This window comes from Dendrobates tinctorius, unplaced genomic scaffold (genome assembly GCF_039654945.1).
Source record: "Dendrobates tinctorius isolate UK_male_01 unplaced genomic scaffold, ASM3965494v1 ptg000138l, whole genome shotgun sequence".
NCBI classification, from domain to species: Eukaryota; Metazoa; Chordata; class Amphibia; order Anura; family Dendrobatidae; genus Dendrobates; species Dendrobates tinctorius.
The window spans coordinates 9027583-9045870 of NW_027361806.1; the positions used below are offsets into that span (position 1 = coordinate 9027583).

The 18288-nt window shown below is 49.3% G+C and overlaps 1 protein-coding gene across 1 annotated transcript in view; it reads right to left on the reverse strand.

The window, feature by feature from the left end:
- The window catches only part of USP24 (ubiquitin specific peptidase 24), a 114802-nt gene that overhangs the window by 39824 nt on the left and 56690 nt on the right, over positions 1–18288 (reverse strand). The window contains 5 exon segments of the mRNA XM_073544547.1: positions 16086–16217; positions 16581–16730; positions 16888–16995; positions 17594–17755; positions 17826–17921. Coding sequence (XP_073400648.1) covers positions 16086–16217; positions 16581–16730; positions 16888–16995; positions 17594–17755; positions 17826–17921 — 648 coding nt within the window.

Below are 18288 nucleotides of genomic sequence, written 5' to 3' on the forward strand. Positions count from 1 at the left end.
TTCTACAAGCAACTCTAACCATTGGGATTCATACGATGACTTCTATCTATTCATTGTTGTTTTTTTGTATGATCATAAAGTCATTCTATTGTGCTTGTCCTCTAGTATCATTATTAGAAATTTTTGAGACATGACTGGCTTTCGATTGTTCGATTCCGGATGGGATTCTACCTGTACGTTGGTGTTGTTGGCATCAAATAAAGCTTGTTATTTACATAAGTTGTATATTGAACATTAATGGTCTGACAAAGTTTGCTCTATTCAATTTCGGTGGTATAAATCCTGCCTGATTTTGTCATTTTCCCTTTCCCTTTCCTCCCTCCTTGGATTATTCCTTTTCTACTGAAGATTTTGCTTGTATCCTGAAGAAATCGTTAAACAACTCTTAGATATTTTGTCCACCCAAGGTATGCATGGCTGATCTTTGCCTCTTATTTATATTTTTAAATAATGGGCCTGTATCACTCCTTGTATCCTCCCTTATATTGTTGGCATCAAATATGGTCCTTCTATCCTTTGGGAAACCATCAAGGAATAAAGGAGATTTTTGTGTACTCGCCGTAAAATCTCTCTTAGCCTTTAATTGGGGGACACAGAACCGTGGGTGTTATGCTGCTGTCCACTAGGAGGCGACAGTATGCATAATCTGAAAAAGATTAACTTTGGCTCCTCCTCTGCAGTATACACCCCTGGACGGCGTCAGCCTTCTCCAGTTTTGTGCAAAAGCATTAGGAGGAATATACCAGAAACATAACCATGCCTGTAAGAAGGCTACTATAAACGACCTCAAACAACAATATGAGAACCCAACCGTAACAACGGCCCGCAAGGGCAACAGGGTGGGAGCTGTGCCCCCAATTAAAGGCTAAGAGAAAGAGATTTTACGGTGAGTACACAAAAATCTCCTTACTCTGTCGCCTAATTGGGGGACACAGACCATGGGACGTCCCAAAGCAGTCCCTGGGTGGGAAGCAGTGGACGAATATTGTGCTGACAGTCCCCTAGATTTGGGGTACTGCCGCCTGCAGGACCTGTCTACCCAGGTTCGCATCCGCTGAGGAATGGGTATGCACTCTGTAGTGTTTTGTAAATGTGTGCAGGCTAGTCCAAGTGGCTGCCTTACACACTTGATGTGCCAAGGTTTGATGCCGAATGGCCCAAGAGGCCCCTACCGCCCGCGTAGAGTGTGCCGTGATACCGGCCGGAAGAGAATTGTTAAGGCGGTAAGCCTCTTGTATGGTGGACTTGATCCACCTAGCAAGGGTGGCCTTGGAAGCCGGTAGGCCCTTGTGAACGCCTTTTGGAAGAAGGAAAAGTGAATCAGACTTCCGGAAGGGAGCAGTCCTAGACACGTAAATACGCAATGCCCTGACAAGGTCAAGCTTATGCAGAGCCTTCACTCTATGAACGGGAACCGGGCAAAGAGATGGTAGTGAGATTTCCTCATTGAGGTGGAAGCTGGACACAACCTTCGGAAGGAAGGATAGGACTGTACGGAGAACCACCTTGTCCTGATGGAAAACCAGGAAGGGTTGCCTGCAGGAAAGTGCTGAAAGTTCAGACACCCTGCGTAGCGAGGTGATTGCCACCAGAAAAAACCACCTTCTGTGATAGAAGGCGGAGTGAGACCTCCTAAAGGGGTTCGAAAGGAGGAGTCTGCAATGCTGTCAAGACCAGGTTGAGGTCCCACGTCTCCAATGGATGTTTGTAGGGGGGAACCAATCGGGAAACCCCTTGGAGAAAAATCCTAACTTGCGGCTTGTTAGCAATACGCCTCTGAAAGAGCACTGAAAGCGCTGACACCAGGCCCTTAAGCGAGCCCAGGGATAGCCTGTGAAGAAAGCCTTCCAGGTACGATAGTAAATCCTGGCTGAAGCTGGCTTTCGAGCCCTGATCATGGTTTTAACGACGTCCGGTGAAAAACCTGCTTGGGTCAAAACCCAGGTCTCAATGGCCACGCCGTCAAATTGAGAGCCCCTGTGTTCTGGTGGAAGAACGGGCCTTGTGACAGAATGTCGGGACGTGTGGGGAGACGCCAGGGAGCGTCTGCTGTGAATTGCACGACGTCGGCGTACCATGTACGCCTGGGCCAGTCTGGAGCAATCAGGATGGTGGGAACTCCCTCTTGTTTGATCTTCCTCAGGACTCTGGAGATCAGGGGGAGGGGTGGAAAAATGTACAGAAGCTGGAACTGGGTCAAGTCCTGAACCAGGGCATCTGCTCCGAGCGACCGCGGATCGCGCGTCCTGGCCATGAAATTGGGAACCTTGGCATTGAGATGGGATGCCATCAGATCCACGTCCGGGGTCCCCCAGCGATGGCAAATCTGACTAAAAACTTCGGGATGGAGAGACCACTCCCCCGAGTCCATTCCTTGCCTGCTGAGATAGTCGGCTTCCCAGTTGTCCACACCCGGAATGTGGTCTGCAGAGAGTACCGATCTCGCATTCTCCGCCCAGTGTAGGATACGTGTTACTTCGTTCATCGCCTGGATGCTGCGGGTCCCGCCTTGATGGTTCACGAATTGCGAATCTGAGGAATCTCTGATGGGCGGGAGCAATCGGTATATGCAGGTATGCGTCCTGTATGTCTATGGAGATATTCTCCTTTGTCCATGGACGCAACGATTGACCGGAGGGATTCCATGCGAAAGTGACGAACTCGAACATACTTGTTGAGTTGCTTGAGGTCTAGTATGGGTCGGACGCCATCTCCCTTCTTGGGCACCACGAACAGATTGGAGTAGAACCCTCGGAAGCGCTCGTCTGCTGGAACCGGTACTATGAGAAACCGCTTGATGGAAGGCTCGAGCTTTGAGTGGAGGTTTTGGAGGAACGGAGAGAAAGAACCTGTGCGGTGGGCTGGTAGTGAACTCGATCTTGTATTCTGAAGACACTATTTCCTTGACCCACTTGTCTTCTGTAATAGGCAGTCAGACCTGCTGAAAGAGTAGCAGTTGTCCGCCTACAAGTGGGGTGTTTTCCGGAGGGCATGAGTCATGATGAGGGGAAAGTCTGAGCTTTTCCTCCTTTGGATTTTGCCTGGCTTACTTTTGACTGCCAGTTCCTGTCCGGCCTCTGTGACGCCCGTGTGTTGTCTCTGCGGGGGGAGCGGTTACGATTTTGTGCTGGGCGCGAGACGGACCAGCCAGAAGAATTCCGAAAGGATCGGAAACGATATTGATTACGTCTTTTAAACATGCGTTTTGGTTTTAGTTGAGGGAGAGAAGTACTTTTACCCCCTGTAGCATTGGATATCATTGTATCCAGCTTTTCACCGAAAAGACATCCACTGAAGTACGGGAGATTTGTTAGGGACTTTTTTGAGGCCGCATCCGCCTTCCATTCTCTCAGCCAGAGAATACGGCGGATTGTGATGGCGTTTGATGCTATTCCCATTACCCCTCTTGCAGAATCCAACGCTGCATGGACCATGCAATCTGCCACTACTGCAATTTGCACCACCTGGTCCGCCAGCTGAGGGTTTGAAGCTTGGAGGCCCTGTTGCAAAAGATTAGCCCAGGCCATAATGGCCTTGGCTGCCCAAACTGAAGCAAATGCGGGAGCCAGACAGGCACCTGCCGCTTCAAAGATTGAACGAGCCATGCGTTCTACCTGTCTGTCTGCTGTGTCCTTGAGGGTTGAGCTGTCCGGCTGTGAGAGAAGTGTTTGTGCTGACAGCCTAGAGACTGGAGGGTCCACTTCAGGCGGATCTGTCCAATCCTTAGTGTCCTTCTGTGGGAAGGGGTACTTTGCTTCCAAGTATTTGCGATTGGCGAATTTTTTCTCAGGCTGCGAAAAATGCTAAGAAAATATTTTTTGAAATTCCGGGTGATTAGGGAAGACCTGACATGGTTTCTGTACACTTTCGAAGGAAATCTTGTGTTCTGGTGCTTTCGGGGTTGGATCAGAAATGTCCAGCACCCGAAAGATGGAAGAGATTATATTCTCAACTAGCGGCGTATTGCTAGGCGGACAAGGGACCAGAGTGTTCTCTGTTTCATTATCTGAGTTAGAGTCACATATGCCCTCTGAGTCTTGCGCATCGCTAAGGAGCTCCCTAGCGGGCGAACTAGGGCGGAGGTGTTCTGTGGTCTGGGATCGTTATGGAGATCCGCATTGTCTTTCTCTATCAGGGGACGGTCTCGGTGACCTGGAGACACTGTGTCTCTCCCTGGAGAGGGACGACCTAGTGCTATGTGAGGACGCAGATGAACGCGACCAGTGGGTCCGCTTACGTCTCAAACTGTCGGAAGCAACCTGTCCCCGAGACCGGATGTCCCCCTGTGCTATGGGTACAGTCCCGGCAGTGCGGGTACGTGCTGCCGCTGGGGAGAGTGGCCTTGCAGGCTGTGCAGACTGCATAAAAGCAGTCTTGTCTGGTCCTTTTCCTTGAGCCCGACAGTGTCTAGAGGCTAATTAGCAGAGGCCCTACATGGGTATCTACGCAGAGGAAAAGGAATAGGGGAGCGTTATAGGTTATATGAACTCACAGCTGAGTACAAAGAACCCAGCTGTGATCTTACCCCACCCCTGTGCGCCCCCTAGGTCCAGCGCCGATAAATCCCCGTCCTGTGCCCCCCAGAGACCGCTGTGCTGCCTTCAGCTATGTCTTCAGGTGCAGCACAATGGCCACCGGAATTCTGAGGTGGAGGGGGAAGAGGGCGGAGAGCTGAAAAGGGCGCGCGGAGCTATGTAAAAGCGCGCCCTTCCTGTCTCGATCCGCCCCTTCTATGACACTGCAGTGTGTCATTTTCGTCATCCGGGGGGCGGGAATAAGGTGGCGACTTCGGCTAGGCCGAAGCAGCGGCCTAAATTTGATACCTCATGCCGAGAAGGGCTCCAGGACGGCGCGGTTGTCCGGGGGGCGGGGCGTCGGATTCAAACCAGACCCCCCCGGATTGAACGGTAGGCTAGCGGTGGGGTCATGAGCGCAACCTGGGCCCTGTGGGGGGGTCCCTTTGAGGCGCTATGCAGCTGGTGCTGCCGCAGAGACAGGGGTGCAGGGAGCCCTGTCTCTGACAAGTGCCATGCCTGCCTGCACCTCCCCCAGTCCCATCAGGAGCCCGCAGCTGGGCTGGGGTCCCTGGACTTGTAAGTGGCCGAATGGTGCCTGGTACAGGCCCTACCTGCAGTGTCTCAACCTAATGCCCCCAGAGGGGGATTAGGGAGGGTGTTGCTGTCACCGTCAGGGGGCTTCATCCTATCCTCGACCTCAACCCAGAGCCCAAGCGAACTGGGGAAGGAGGGGGGGGTCTCGACTTTGAACCAGTACCCGAGGGACTGGGGAAGGAGCGACATGGGGGAAGAGCTATCTCGACCTCAACCGGGTACCCTTTAATAGGGGACCGAGGAGGGAGCCATGCCGGGAGTCTCGCTGGAGACCCGCTTTTCTTCATCTGTAGTCCGTTGAAAAAAAAATCAAGGAAAAAACGGATTAAGAAAAAAAAAATATCTTAGGTGTGCCTCCTTGCGACACTAAGCAAAAACTGGAGAAGGCTGACGCCGTCCAGGGGTGTATACTGCAGAGGAGGAGCCAAAGTTAATCTTTTTCAGATTATGCATAGTGTCGCCTCCTAGTGGACAGCAGCATAACACCCACGGTTCTATGTCTCCCAATTAGGCGACAGAGTAATTAGGGTTTGATGTGATATATTTTATTTGATTATGGTCATGTGATTTTTGACTGGTAGGCGATGTATTCTTACCATCGCATGATTTGTAGTCATATTTGGCAAAGTTATGTTTCTCAAACCATAGGGTTGGGCTATAAACTTTCCATCTGCTACCAATACATCAAAGCTCCTAGCTATGATCTATACCTTTGTATGGGCTGAAAGGCGAACGTAGCCTTTGTATAATGTACCATCCTGGATGATTATATGACGGCAGTCATTTATTATATATCTGCCTTTTGGTTTGAATCGCTTTTTGTCTCTTTTCAATCTCTGAGACCCAATAACATATGTATTGATTCATTATTACAGATGACCCTAATGTGACATCATTTATGTGATAATGGGACTCTTTATGAGACCCATTGATTGATATTCTTATTTTATAGACCTGGTGAACGTATGTCTGTAATGAATGTAAACAATAATGTCTATTGGCTTTAAACTCATTGGTGTGTGCTAGTATATTTATATTTTGCACTTCAAGTGAACCTCTTAAATAACACCGGTCCTTTTCATAAGTGTTGGGTCCCTATATGGAACTCATAGACCAATATGACAACTGTTTGGACTAAGTGAATACATATTTCAAAGTAAATTAAATGCGTATTCAAATCATTATCTTGGTGATTTGCCTTCTTTGGTATTTTAATCCGACGTGTATATGCCATAATGCCTATTTGTATGTACCAATGGTATTTTGCTCTATATTCCGATTGTACGTCTGGAATTATGCTGACATTGTACAAGTTTTGTCACCTAATGGGGAACTAATAGATGGACATGATCATTTCTGGGAGTTGGTGATCGTATGCCTTTGATGAATAAAAAGCACATTTCTTTACAACTTTGTGGGGCATGCATATGTTTTGAGCCTAATCATGTGTACCAAATTTATTCATGCTAAATACCCCTCTCAGGGATGACATCATCAAATTGCTGCTATTCTACCTTACCTATTTGACCATTTCTTATATGGTTATAATAGATGGAGTAATCTGTTTAAGTTCATGTGTTGGTAGTGAACTTAATATGAAGTAAAAAACAGGATTTTTGGGTTGCTTACCGTAAAATCTGTTTCTCGGAGCCTTCATTGGGGGACACAGAGACCATGGGTGTATGCTGCTGCCACTAGGAGGCTGACACTATGCACAAAAAAAGGTTAGCTCCTACTCCGCAGTGTACACCCCACCGACCGGCAGGGAACTCCTCAGTTAGTGAGAAAGCAGTAGGAGAAGTAACAGAATAGAGTGAAAACAGAACAACTCAACTGTAACCAATCAACCAAAGTAAGAACAGGAGCTGTAAAACATGGGAGGGTGCTGTGTCCCCCAATGAAGGCTCCGAGAAACAGATTTTACGGTAAGCAACCCAAAAATCCTGTTTTCTCGTTCGCCTTATTGGGGGACACAGAGACCATGGGACGTCCCAAAGCAGTCCCTGGGGTGGGAAAAAAACTTCCATCAGGCCAGTGGACTCACCACCGCTGCCTGCAGAATCCTTCTACCTAGGCTGGCGTCTGCCGAAGCGTAGATGTGGAATTTGTAGAATTTTCACAAACGTGTGAACCGATGACCAGGATGCAGCTTTGCAAAGCTGTAGCGCGGAGGCTCTGTGGCGTACCGCCCAGGAAGCACCCACTGCCCGGGTAGAGTGCGCTCGATGCTTAACCCGGAAGGCCTCCAAAATTGCCGATCTGATCCAGCAAGCAATAGTAGCTTTGGAAGCCGGGTGACCTTTCCGCGCCCCATCTGGAATGACGAAGAGAGAGTCTGTCTTCCGCAAAGGGGTCGTCCTAGCTAGGTAGACCTTCATCGCCCTGACCAAGTCCAGCTTGTTCAAGGACCGCTCCCGAGGGTGAGCTGGACCCGGACAAAATGACGGGAGAACAATGTCCTCATTCAGGTGGAAAGCTGACACCACCTTAGGAAGGAAAGAGGGTGGAGACCGCAGAACTACCTTGTCCTGGTAGAGTACCAAGACAGGAGAGCGGCAAGAGAGGGCCGCCAATTCCGACACGCGCCGGATGGAGGTGATGGTTACTAGGAAGGCTACTTTCCATGAAAGGAGAGATAGGGAAACTTCCCTGAGAGGTTCAAAGGGAGGACCCTGCAGAACCCCGAGAACCAAATTAAGATCCCAAGGATCTATGGGCGCTCGGTACGGAGGAGCCGCATGAGCAACACCTTGAAAGAAGGTTTTGACCTGAGGACGGGAGGCCAACGTCTTCTGAAATAAAATGGACAGCGCCGAAACTTGACCTTTTAAAGAGCTGAGGGCAAGGCCTGCATCAAGCCCTGCCTGAAGAAACGCCAGGACAGAAGGGAGCGAAAAACGCATGGGCGGAATGTCGTTGGCCTCGCACCAAGTGAAATAGGCCTTCCAAGTACGGTAATAAATTCTGGAAAACGATGGCTTTCTGGCCCGGATCCTGGTCTGAATAACTCGATCCGAAAAGCCTGATCGTTTCAAAACCTCGGTCTCAACAGCCACGCCGTTAAATTGAGAGGCCGAGAATTGGGGTGGCAAATCGAACCTTGAGACCGCAAATCTGCCCTGTCTGGAAGCTTCCAGGGGGCGTCCGCGAGAAGGTTAACGACGTCCGCGAACCAAGACCTTCTGGGCCAATTCGGGGCGATGAGGATGACTGGAATTCCTTCCACCTTGATTTCCTTCAACAGCCTGGGAAGAAGAGGCAGGGGAGGGAACAGGTAGGGGAGCTCGAACTGCGACAAGGAATGGCCAGAGCGTCGGCGCCCACTGCGAGGGGATCTCGAGCCCTGGATACAAACTGTGGGACTTTCCTGTTGAGGCGAGAAGCTAGCAGATCTACGTCCGGGTTCCCCAACGACGGCAAAGCTGAAGAAATACCTCCGGATGTAGGGACCACTCTCACGCCGCAAGACCCTCGCGGCTGAGAAAATCGGAGGTCCAGTTGTCCACGCCGGGAATGTGCACCGCGGATATAGCCGGGACTGAAACCTCTGCCCAATGAAGAATCTTGGACACCTCTGCCAGGGCTGAGACACTCCGTGTCCCCCCTGGGCGGTTGACATATGCCACCACTGTGGCATTGTCTGTCTGAATCTGGATAGGCAGGCCCCTGAGAAGTCTCTCCCAGTGAACGAGAGACAGAAAAATCGCTCGTATCTCGAGAACGTTGATCGGCAGGGCTCACTCCGGCGTCGACCACCAACCCTAAACAGTGTGATCGCGGAACACTGGTCCCCAGCCGAGGAGGCTGGCATCCGTCGTCACAATCTTCCAGTGAATGGGGAGGAAAGACCGTCCTAGGGAGATGAGTGGAGACCGCAGCCACCAATTGAGGGACTGCTTGACCCGGTATGAAAGACGAACTGGGCGGTCCAGAGGAAAAAAAAAAAAAAAAAAAAGACCTGTTCCACCGAGACAAGATGGCGTGTTGGAGAGGTCTGGTGTGAAATTGGGCAAAGGGAACCGCCTCTGTCGCCGCCACCATCTTTCCTAGGACTTTCATTATTGTCCGGAGAGATGGAAGTCGTAAGATCTGTAGCGATCGTACATCCCGCTGCAGGGAGCAAATCTTTTCTTGTGGGAGAAAAACCCTTGATCAACGAGTGTCGAACAATAGACCCAGAAACACAAGACATTGTGTCGGAACCAGGCAGGACTTCTTTTTGTTGATGAGCCACCCGAAATTGGACAGGTGTCGAGGACGATGATAATACTTTGGTGAGCTTGATGAAAGGACGATCAGAATGTCGTCGAGGTACGGAAAAAGAACGAGACCTCTGATTCTCAACAAGGCCATCAACGCCGCCATGATCTTTGTAAACATTCTGGGTGCGGAGGCGAGACCGAACGGTAGTGCAACAAACTGGTAATGTTCCTGGCGAATCGCGAAACGCAGGAATTTCTGAGGGCCGGAGAATATGGGAACGTGTAGATAGGCATCTTGGATGTCTATTGAACACATGAACTCCTGCGTTTCCATGGAAGCGATTACCGACCGAAGAGAAATGAAATTCGGAAATGACGCAGCCAGACTCTCTTGTTGAGTAACTTGAGGTCCAAGATGGGGCAAACTGTACCGCCTTTTTTCGGTACCACGAACAGGTTTGAATAAAACCTTGTGAAACGTTCTGATTCGGGAACGGGCACTATCACTCCGGAATTGAGGAGATAGGCGATGGACGCAAAGAACCCCGGAACTAAGGCGGGATCTTTTGGAGGTCGGGACTCGAAGAAACGATCCCGGGGACGAGAAACGAACTCTATCTTGTATCCTGATGATACAACCTCCCTGACCCAAGCGTCCTCTACTGAGGCAAGTCAGACGTGTCTGAAGAAAGGGAGTCGACCTCCTAATTGGGAAGGACCCTCGAGAGTTTGTTGATAGTGATGCTGACGTGGACTGTCCAGATCTGGATCTGGAGGATCTGCCCTGGGAGTTGTGAGATCGCCAGGAGGGAATGGGTCTGAAGGACACCTTTTCTCTATCCTGGCGTGCCTGCGGTCTCTGTTGGTTAGAGAAGTTGTCTGCCGCATTGAAGCGGCGGAAAGTCTGAAAGGGCCGAAACTGACGTCTTAACGGAGGTCTGCGAGGCTTGGACTGAGGGAGGAGGGAACTCGTGCCTCCAGCGGCGTCCTTAATAATGTGGTCCAGCTGGGATCCGAAGAGACGCGCTCCCTGAAAAGGCAGATTGGTAAGGGACTTTTTTGAAGCCAAATCCGCCTGCCAAGCCTTGAGCCAAATTGAACGTCGGATTGCTACCACGTTGCTTGACGCCTGAACTGCGCAAGACGCGGCATCCAAGGAGGCAGAGAGCAGATAATCCCCTGCATGAGAGATCTGTTTGGCCAGTTCGGCCAATTGCTCTGGTTGGGCTTTAACTAGGATGCCCTCGCGGAGTTCCTCTGCCCAAGTGGCTATGGCCTTCGCTACCCAAGATGAAGCGACGGCTGGGCTTAGCACTGCTGTAGCCGCTTCGAATGTTGACTTTGCTAAAGATTCTATAATTCTAACATTAGAATCCTTTAGTGACGCCACACCTGAAATCGGGAGGACCGTGTTGTCAGAAAGTCTGGACACGGGTGCGTCTACCGAGGGGGAAGCGGACCAGTTGTCGGTGAGCTCCTTGGCAAACGGGTACATCACGCCGAGGCGCTTCCCTCTTTGAGAGCGCCTGGTTGGATTTTCTCTTTCCCTGGTAAGGATCCTGCCAAACTCGGATTGGGAAGCGAAGACCCTGGAAGGTGTTTCTGCCCGTCTGAACGAAACCTCCTGTTCTGAGGATTTCGCAGGGGAGTCAGATTTCGAAGGTGTGTTTAATCACAGCAATGAGGTTCTGTACCGTAACCTTCATGCCCGCGTCCTGGTCCGAATCCAGCATTAAGATCTCTTCGGATGACACATCCGAAAGCGCTTCACCTGACTCGGGTGAGGAGGCACGGGAGGGCGACTGCTGGGAAGGACTATGTGGGGATGTGAGGCCAGGAGAGGATCCCGGCCGGATGTCCTGTCTGGACCTTTTGCGGCTTCTGCTGGCTGGCTCAGATGGAGCATCATGTGACCTGCTGGACCCTGCAGAAGTGTCCAGGGGCAACCTATCAAGGACGGCTACTAGGGACTGAGACACCCTGGTGAGGTCTGCCACAGATTGAGAAAGAGACGAGGCCCAACCAGGAATGGGGGGTTCGCTTCCACATGGCGCAATAGATGGCTCCTGGACGGGGTCTTGCTGAATGGGGTTGCTGCAGTCCAGGCAGAGGGGAGTAGGCTGTCCTGCTGCCGGAAGGTTGGGGAGTAGGCTGTCCTGCTGCCAGAAGGTTGGGGGACAAAAAGGCAGAGGAGGGTGTCAGTCTGCAGATGCAGAGATACTCACGGTCCGGTGTCCCTAGGGAACGTGCCACACGACTTGTCGGAAGATGTAGGGCAGCGGAGAGCGGTGTCCGGCTGACAGGCTGCGGAGAGCGGTGTCCGGCTGACAGGCTGCGGAGAGCGGTGTCCGGCTGACAGGCTGCGGAGAGCGGTGTCCGGCTGACAGGCTGCGGAGAGCGGTGTCCGGCTGACAGGCTGCGGAGAGCGGTGTCCGGCTGACAGGCTGCGGAGAGCGGTGTCCGGCTGACAGGCTGCGGAGAGCGGTGTCCGGCTGACAGGCTGCGGAGAGCGGTGTCCGGCTGACAGGCTGCGGAGAGCGGTGTCCGGCTGACAGGCTGCGGAGAGCGGTGTCCGGCTGACAGGCTGCGGAGAGCGGTGTCCGGCTGACAGGCTGCGGAGAGCGGTGTCCGGCTGACAGGCTGCGGAGAGCGGTGTCCGGCTGACAGGCTGCGGAGAGCGGTGTCCGGCTGACAGGCTGCGGAGAGCGGTGTCCGGCTGACAGGCTGCGGAGAGCGGTGTCCGGCTGACAGGCTGCGGAGAGCGGTGTCCGGCTGACAGGCTGCGGAGAGCGGTGTCCGGCTGACAGGCTGCGGAGAGCGGTGTCCGGCTGACAGGCTGCGGAGATGGCGGCCGCCTGAGAGGAGCAGGAGGAACGTGCGCTTTCAGAGGAAGAAGGGCGGCACTAGCCGCCGAAGCTGAAGGAAGGCACCGCCCGCTGGCCAAGAACAGGCTAGGATCAAAGAGAGCGGTGGGCGGGCCTAGAACGGGCGGGAGAGAAGCCCGCTTAGGAGAAAGGGGCGGGGGGCGTGGCCGCGACGCAGGCCCGAAATGAAGCCGGGGCCTAAATTAATAGCGGCGGCCGCCTGTCAGCGCGGGGCGGCGCTTAGGTCCCGCAGCGCTGCCGCGGCAACCGTTCTGCAGAACGCCGCTAATATCTGCTGCGCCAAGGACTAAAGGCGGGGGAAAACGCCGGGCAAGACCCCTACTGATGCCAGGGCCAGGAGTAATTGCGGCGGCCGCAGTGGCCACTTTGAACAATATTGGAGCCGCCGAGATGCCCATCTAGGGATGAGGAGGACGCGACTCGGCCCCCATACTTACCTCCGTCTTGTATTCAATAAAGGTACCTCATTATCCCACGCTGTCTGATCCGTCTCTTGTTGTGGCCGTGTCTCATCCAAACCGACAGGCTATGGTGGGCGAGTGGGTGGGAGACGGGGAGCGAGGACCATCTGGATCGCTGGCACGCACCCGTGCTGAGCTCTTGGTCCCGCTGTGGAGAGCTATGAGGATACGGGGTGGCAGTACACGCCGTACTCATAGCCTCTTTGTGGGAGTACAGTTGTGACTGTTCACACTGTATCCCTCCAGAACCTGAAAGGGAACGACGCACATCGAGGTAGATAAGGGTCTAATGAAAGACCCGTGTCCACCTCCTACTGACACTAAGCTAAACTGAGGAGTTCCCTGCCGGTCGGTGGGGTGTACACTGCGGAGGAGGAGCTAACCTTTTTTTGTGCATAGTGTCAGCCTCCTAGTGGCAGCAGCGTACACCCATGGTCTCTGTGTCTCCCAATAAGGCGAACGAGAAATACATTATTTTGGTGATCTGTCTCATGGTCTAATTCTGCGATCTGATGCTTATATGCTACGAGATGCATCCCTGTGCGACTACCTTACCATGTTTTGTATTTTGAATAATTGCCTCAAATGATGCTGACACTGTATAAGTATTGTGAGTTTCTAGGGAACTCACAGATTGACTTGTTTATCTGGTGTCCATATGCTATGAGACGCCTCCTTATATGCACTTTTAGTACTATGCTTTGCATTTTGAGTTATTACCTCAAACTATGTCGATACTGCACAAATGTTGTGAGTTTCTATGGAACTCACAGACCGACATGTTTATTTCTTGCTTATATGCTATAATATCCTTTTGTGCGTGTTTATAGCACTATGTGTTGCATTTTGAATACATTTCTTAAATAATGCCGACTCGATATAAGTTTTGTAATCTCCTTTGAGGGTACTTATAGATCGGCATGTTCAGTTTTTGGTGGATAAAAATGCAATATTTTGTCGCTGACACCTCTATTGTTAATTAATTGCGGTATATACCGTATGCCATGATTATATTTATGTGCATAATTCTGACCTATTCTTAGATGAGTGTTTTAAGCTGCCACTACTTGTGCTTATCTAATTTTTGTCTCATATGGTTATAATAGATAACCCCATTTGCCAAAGTAGCGCTAAACTGTTATAATTTCAATGCCACACTTTAATCATATGCATGGAATTCTTGATATCTGGTTCACCTACTTTATTTCATGTTAATAATGGAAGAACAGAGTGGTTTAAGCAGCGTTATTTTTCAGCATTAGGACCTGCCAGAATAGGTCACATGACAGAGACAGGACCTTCCAGCGCTATTTTGCAGGCGGGGAAGATATTGAGACTCACTACCTTTGTCTTGGGCAGACGCTGGTTTCATATAGCGTCTGTGGTCTCCATGGTAATAGTTTAGCATATGCGCCTCTGCACTTTCCGCCTCAGTGATTACATGCTGCCACCTGAAGCGTCCTCCTTGCGGTGAGTCTCCGCAGCTGTAACAACTAATGAGTATTGCTGTGCATATTTAAACTCAGTGGATTTACAAGTGCCATCACCTCATTGCGCCCGATTAAGTCACAGTTGTGACGACACGCGTCGGGTTATGGGAGCAATCCCTGGTCCTCCTACACCATTTTTATGCATGATGGTTATTTATACTCAATGAGCATGTCCGTCATTATTCTATCTGCCTGCCGCCTTGAGTGGTAAAGTATATGGGAGGGGAGGTGTATTTCTTATCTTGCTAATTATGCAAATTGTCTCTTCAGAGAGGAAGAGGACTAGAACTCTAGTGCCACCTATTGGAGGTAGCAATCCTTAAAGTCAATGTTGACCCTTTAACGAGCCTAGTTACATGACTTAGGATAAAAGCCAAACCAGAATCTCCATTTGCAGACACTGTTTCGGGGTACTGCCCCTCATCAGTGCAAAGTGGTAGATCTGGTTTGGCTTTTGGTTAACCCTATAGTTCCTCTTTGAATTTTTGAACACGGCTTAATATAGTGACCTTTATTATAGTTCACTATACTGGACCATTATTTGATGCCACAATACTCCATTCTGATTGATTTAGAACTTTTATGGTGTGTATTTTCATATACTTATACCCCTGTTTCCTCCTTCCCCTTACCTAAATATTTGCATGTAGGTTAAATTTGCTGCATAAAGCCAACCATACACATTGTGTGTCTTTTTGCCCCCCGAATGCATACTCATAAATATCTGCATTTTGGATTTGGCTCTTGGCGTATTTAAATTGATGTACCTTGCCATATTATATATCTAGATCCTTTGTATAGGGCTTAGGGTATTATACATATTATATCTGTTATGTGGACTTCCCACACACATTATATGTATATAACCGGGTGGTGTTTTGTAGGGCTTGTTATTGCTCCCAGGGTTATAGGTTATGCTAATAACCTTTGTCTATTTTAAATGTTTTTAATCTTTTTTTGGTGTCTTGTATATCTCATGTAATAAAATTGATAATTTTTCTATGGTGATCCCTGCTTTTGATGTATGTCTTCTTTGTTTCTCCTGGTGATTCTTCTGGGTTAAGGCACACTCTACCCGGGCAGGGGGTGCCTCGTGGCGGTACACATAGGTATTCCGCCCTGCACCTCAGCAGAGCAATGGTCTGCGCTCTGCCGACTTAGCTAGTAAGACCTTGCAGGTGTTGGAGGTGAGTTCTCTGACCTGATTGGAGTTATCTGCTGTTCCTCCCCTTGGGTACTGCTTTGGGAAGTCCCTTGGTTTCCTGTGTCCCCCAATGAGGAGATAGAGAAAACAGGATTTTTGGTTGCTTACCATAAAATCTGTTTCTAGGAGCCTTCATTGGGGGACACAGTGCCCTCCAATGTTTAACAGCTGTTTTCTTGTATTATATTGTGTTTTCTTTCCTTTTTTACATGTTGCTTCTACTGCTTTCTCACTAACTGAATATCCTAGGCCTGGTCGGTGGGATGTATACTGCAGAGGAGGAGCTAACTTTTTTCTGCATAGTGTCAGCCTCCTAGTGGCAGCATAGCGTACACCCCATGGTTTCTTGTGTCCCCCAATGAAGGCTCCGAGAAACAGATTTAACGGTAAGCAACCAAAAATCCTGTTTTACTGCAACTAAAAATGCAGTTCCCAAAAGTAGTCACGCGACATAATGTTGTGGAGCCTGAGGGCAGGTTCACATTGTTGTAGAACTGACCCACTCATCTTAATTAACCCAATTCAGATGACTGACAGTGAAAATTTTGCAACAAAATCTGCAATCATATGTATCGCCTTGCATCATCTTTGCAAAACTTGGTCATGGGGGGCATAGTCCGGCATCAACCTCCATATCTCAGTAACAGCCTGATAACCAGTGCCGGTCAGGATATGGAATAACGGTCAGGTGATAATCAGCAGGACTATGAAATGCAGTCATCTATTACTTACTTCCCGGTCCAGCTCACACACATCATGTCCGGTCACCAGACATTCCCAGATCTCTTTGGCGCGACTCCAGCCAAGATACAAAGTTGCTTCTTGTAGGAAAAACGCCAGGAATTTCAAATGAGCCTCTAAATACTGCAATAGGGAACAGAGAGGGCATTATTTTTTTTTTTTGATGGTGCATTACATATGTCATTCATGCAGCAAACTGAATATTTCTAAAACTGAAAGTACATTAATTAGGACAAGGGAAAAAAAACAAACATTTTTACGTAAAATGTTTGAATTTTAGAGAACCCAGATAAGCACAACATCTGCACTGTCTGAATGAGGCGACAATTCGCCTGCAGCTGTTGTGTAATCTGGGGGTTTTAAAGGGGACATCGCCCAAAACTTCTAAACTCAATGATGCATCTATTGGGGATGTTAGGATTCTCCCTATGGATGTGTTTCTAAATAATGTTTTTTCCCTGCAGCAAGACGTTCAATGTCAGATACCTCCCGGTAAGTGTATCTGCCGTCAACCAAAGATGATCCAGCCAGCCCACCCGGACCAACGGTGGATACCGCCAATCGATGGCATGCCACTAAACTCGCCGTCACCAACTTAACGATTTCAAAGTTCTTCTTCAGGTCCTGAATGATACTCTAGAACCGCAAAATAGAAAAAAAAAAATTAATAAATGCACTTCTCATGCCACATGAAAATCAGATCTAAACACCAGAATTAAGAAGTAACCAAAGGTTTCCATTTTACATAAAGCAAAAGACGTGAATCATATGCACAATGTTTAACGGGCCTTACCTTGTCTTGCTTTTGATAGGTTTGCTTGTTGAATGAGCGAGTGATCTCGTGGAGCTGACGTAAGGCAGGCACTACCCACACCACCTGAGGGTTGTTGTGCTGGGATGACTGGATCAGAAATAAGAAAGTAGCATTTATATTATTAATCTACATAATCATCATTTCATGCACTTCCATGATTATGCAGACTGTCTGATCCCTATGAATTTGCAAGCATCTACTGAACTACTTCGCTTGCAGTAAATATGGATGCTCAGCAGAACTGCACATGCATTTTTATGGTGGGGTTTGGGAAGATAGCGGTCAGGTGTGTCTGGCTAGTTTGTGGTTGATGCAAATGGGTCAGTCTTTTTCCATATACTCTATAAAAAGGGGTAATTCTTATATCAAAAGTTCACAAAATATAAAAGAAATACTAAAAAAAAAACCGTTAATATTTCATTTCACATTTCCCCTAATCTGTGCTTCCAATCAGTCTCCTTCCCCCTCTGGCAGCCGACAATGTATTCCCTTCTCATTTCTTAGTTGTACTGCAGAAGTTCTCCATGCGAAGCTCAATAGGAGGACATGCATATTGCCATACACCTTAAACACTAGGTGACGCCATATTATGTAAGTAAACGTCAGAACTCTTCCCTGGCGATATCAAGTGACCAAGCATCTTTCAGCAGGTGGACTTGAAGCTTTTGGAAAGAAGTTCTCTCACCTTCTTAATGTCCTCTATGCACTTTATGATATAACTTCTCTTAACGGTCTCTTTGACTGCATAGGCGTCACTAAGGATTGTCAGGTGTTCCTCTAAGGCTTGCTGGATTAAGTTAGATGGCAGAGTCGGCAGATGGGCGAGATCCCATAAGACTTCTAAGACCTGTAAGAAGACAGAGGTGAGTACTGCCGCGTCACAATCATGAGGCTTCTTATTAGCTATGAACGGTCACCTTTCCGGTCGTGGTTTCGTTGCGAGCTTCTCTTCCAATACGGCCTATGAGGCTTAATAATTTCTGCCGAACTCGATCAGACTCTATCTCCCAACTCTGTAAAAAGAGGAAAGATCGATGGTTACCAAGATGAATAGAAAACATGGTACAAGGGTAGAGGAAATAGCTGGTGCCATATTTACCAAGAAAAAGCTTATTACATATGTGATGCAGTGACCCCTGTTACAGCTAGGGGGCACTGTATGGGCTCCCCAGGACATGCATGCAGGCGGTTTCTTTATTGTGATGCGGAAACAGTGAGAGGCATGGTTGTAAATGGCCGATATGTATCACAGGGGTGGATGGCCTGTGATGGAAGCCTGGGCATGGTTTTGATCAGCAGATCTACTGCTGATGGTTTTTTGATTTACATTGGGAGGCATCCAGGTGACTTGGAGAGATGGGTGCGTCCAGTCACCTACAT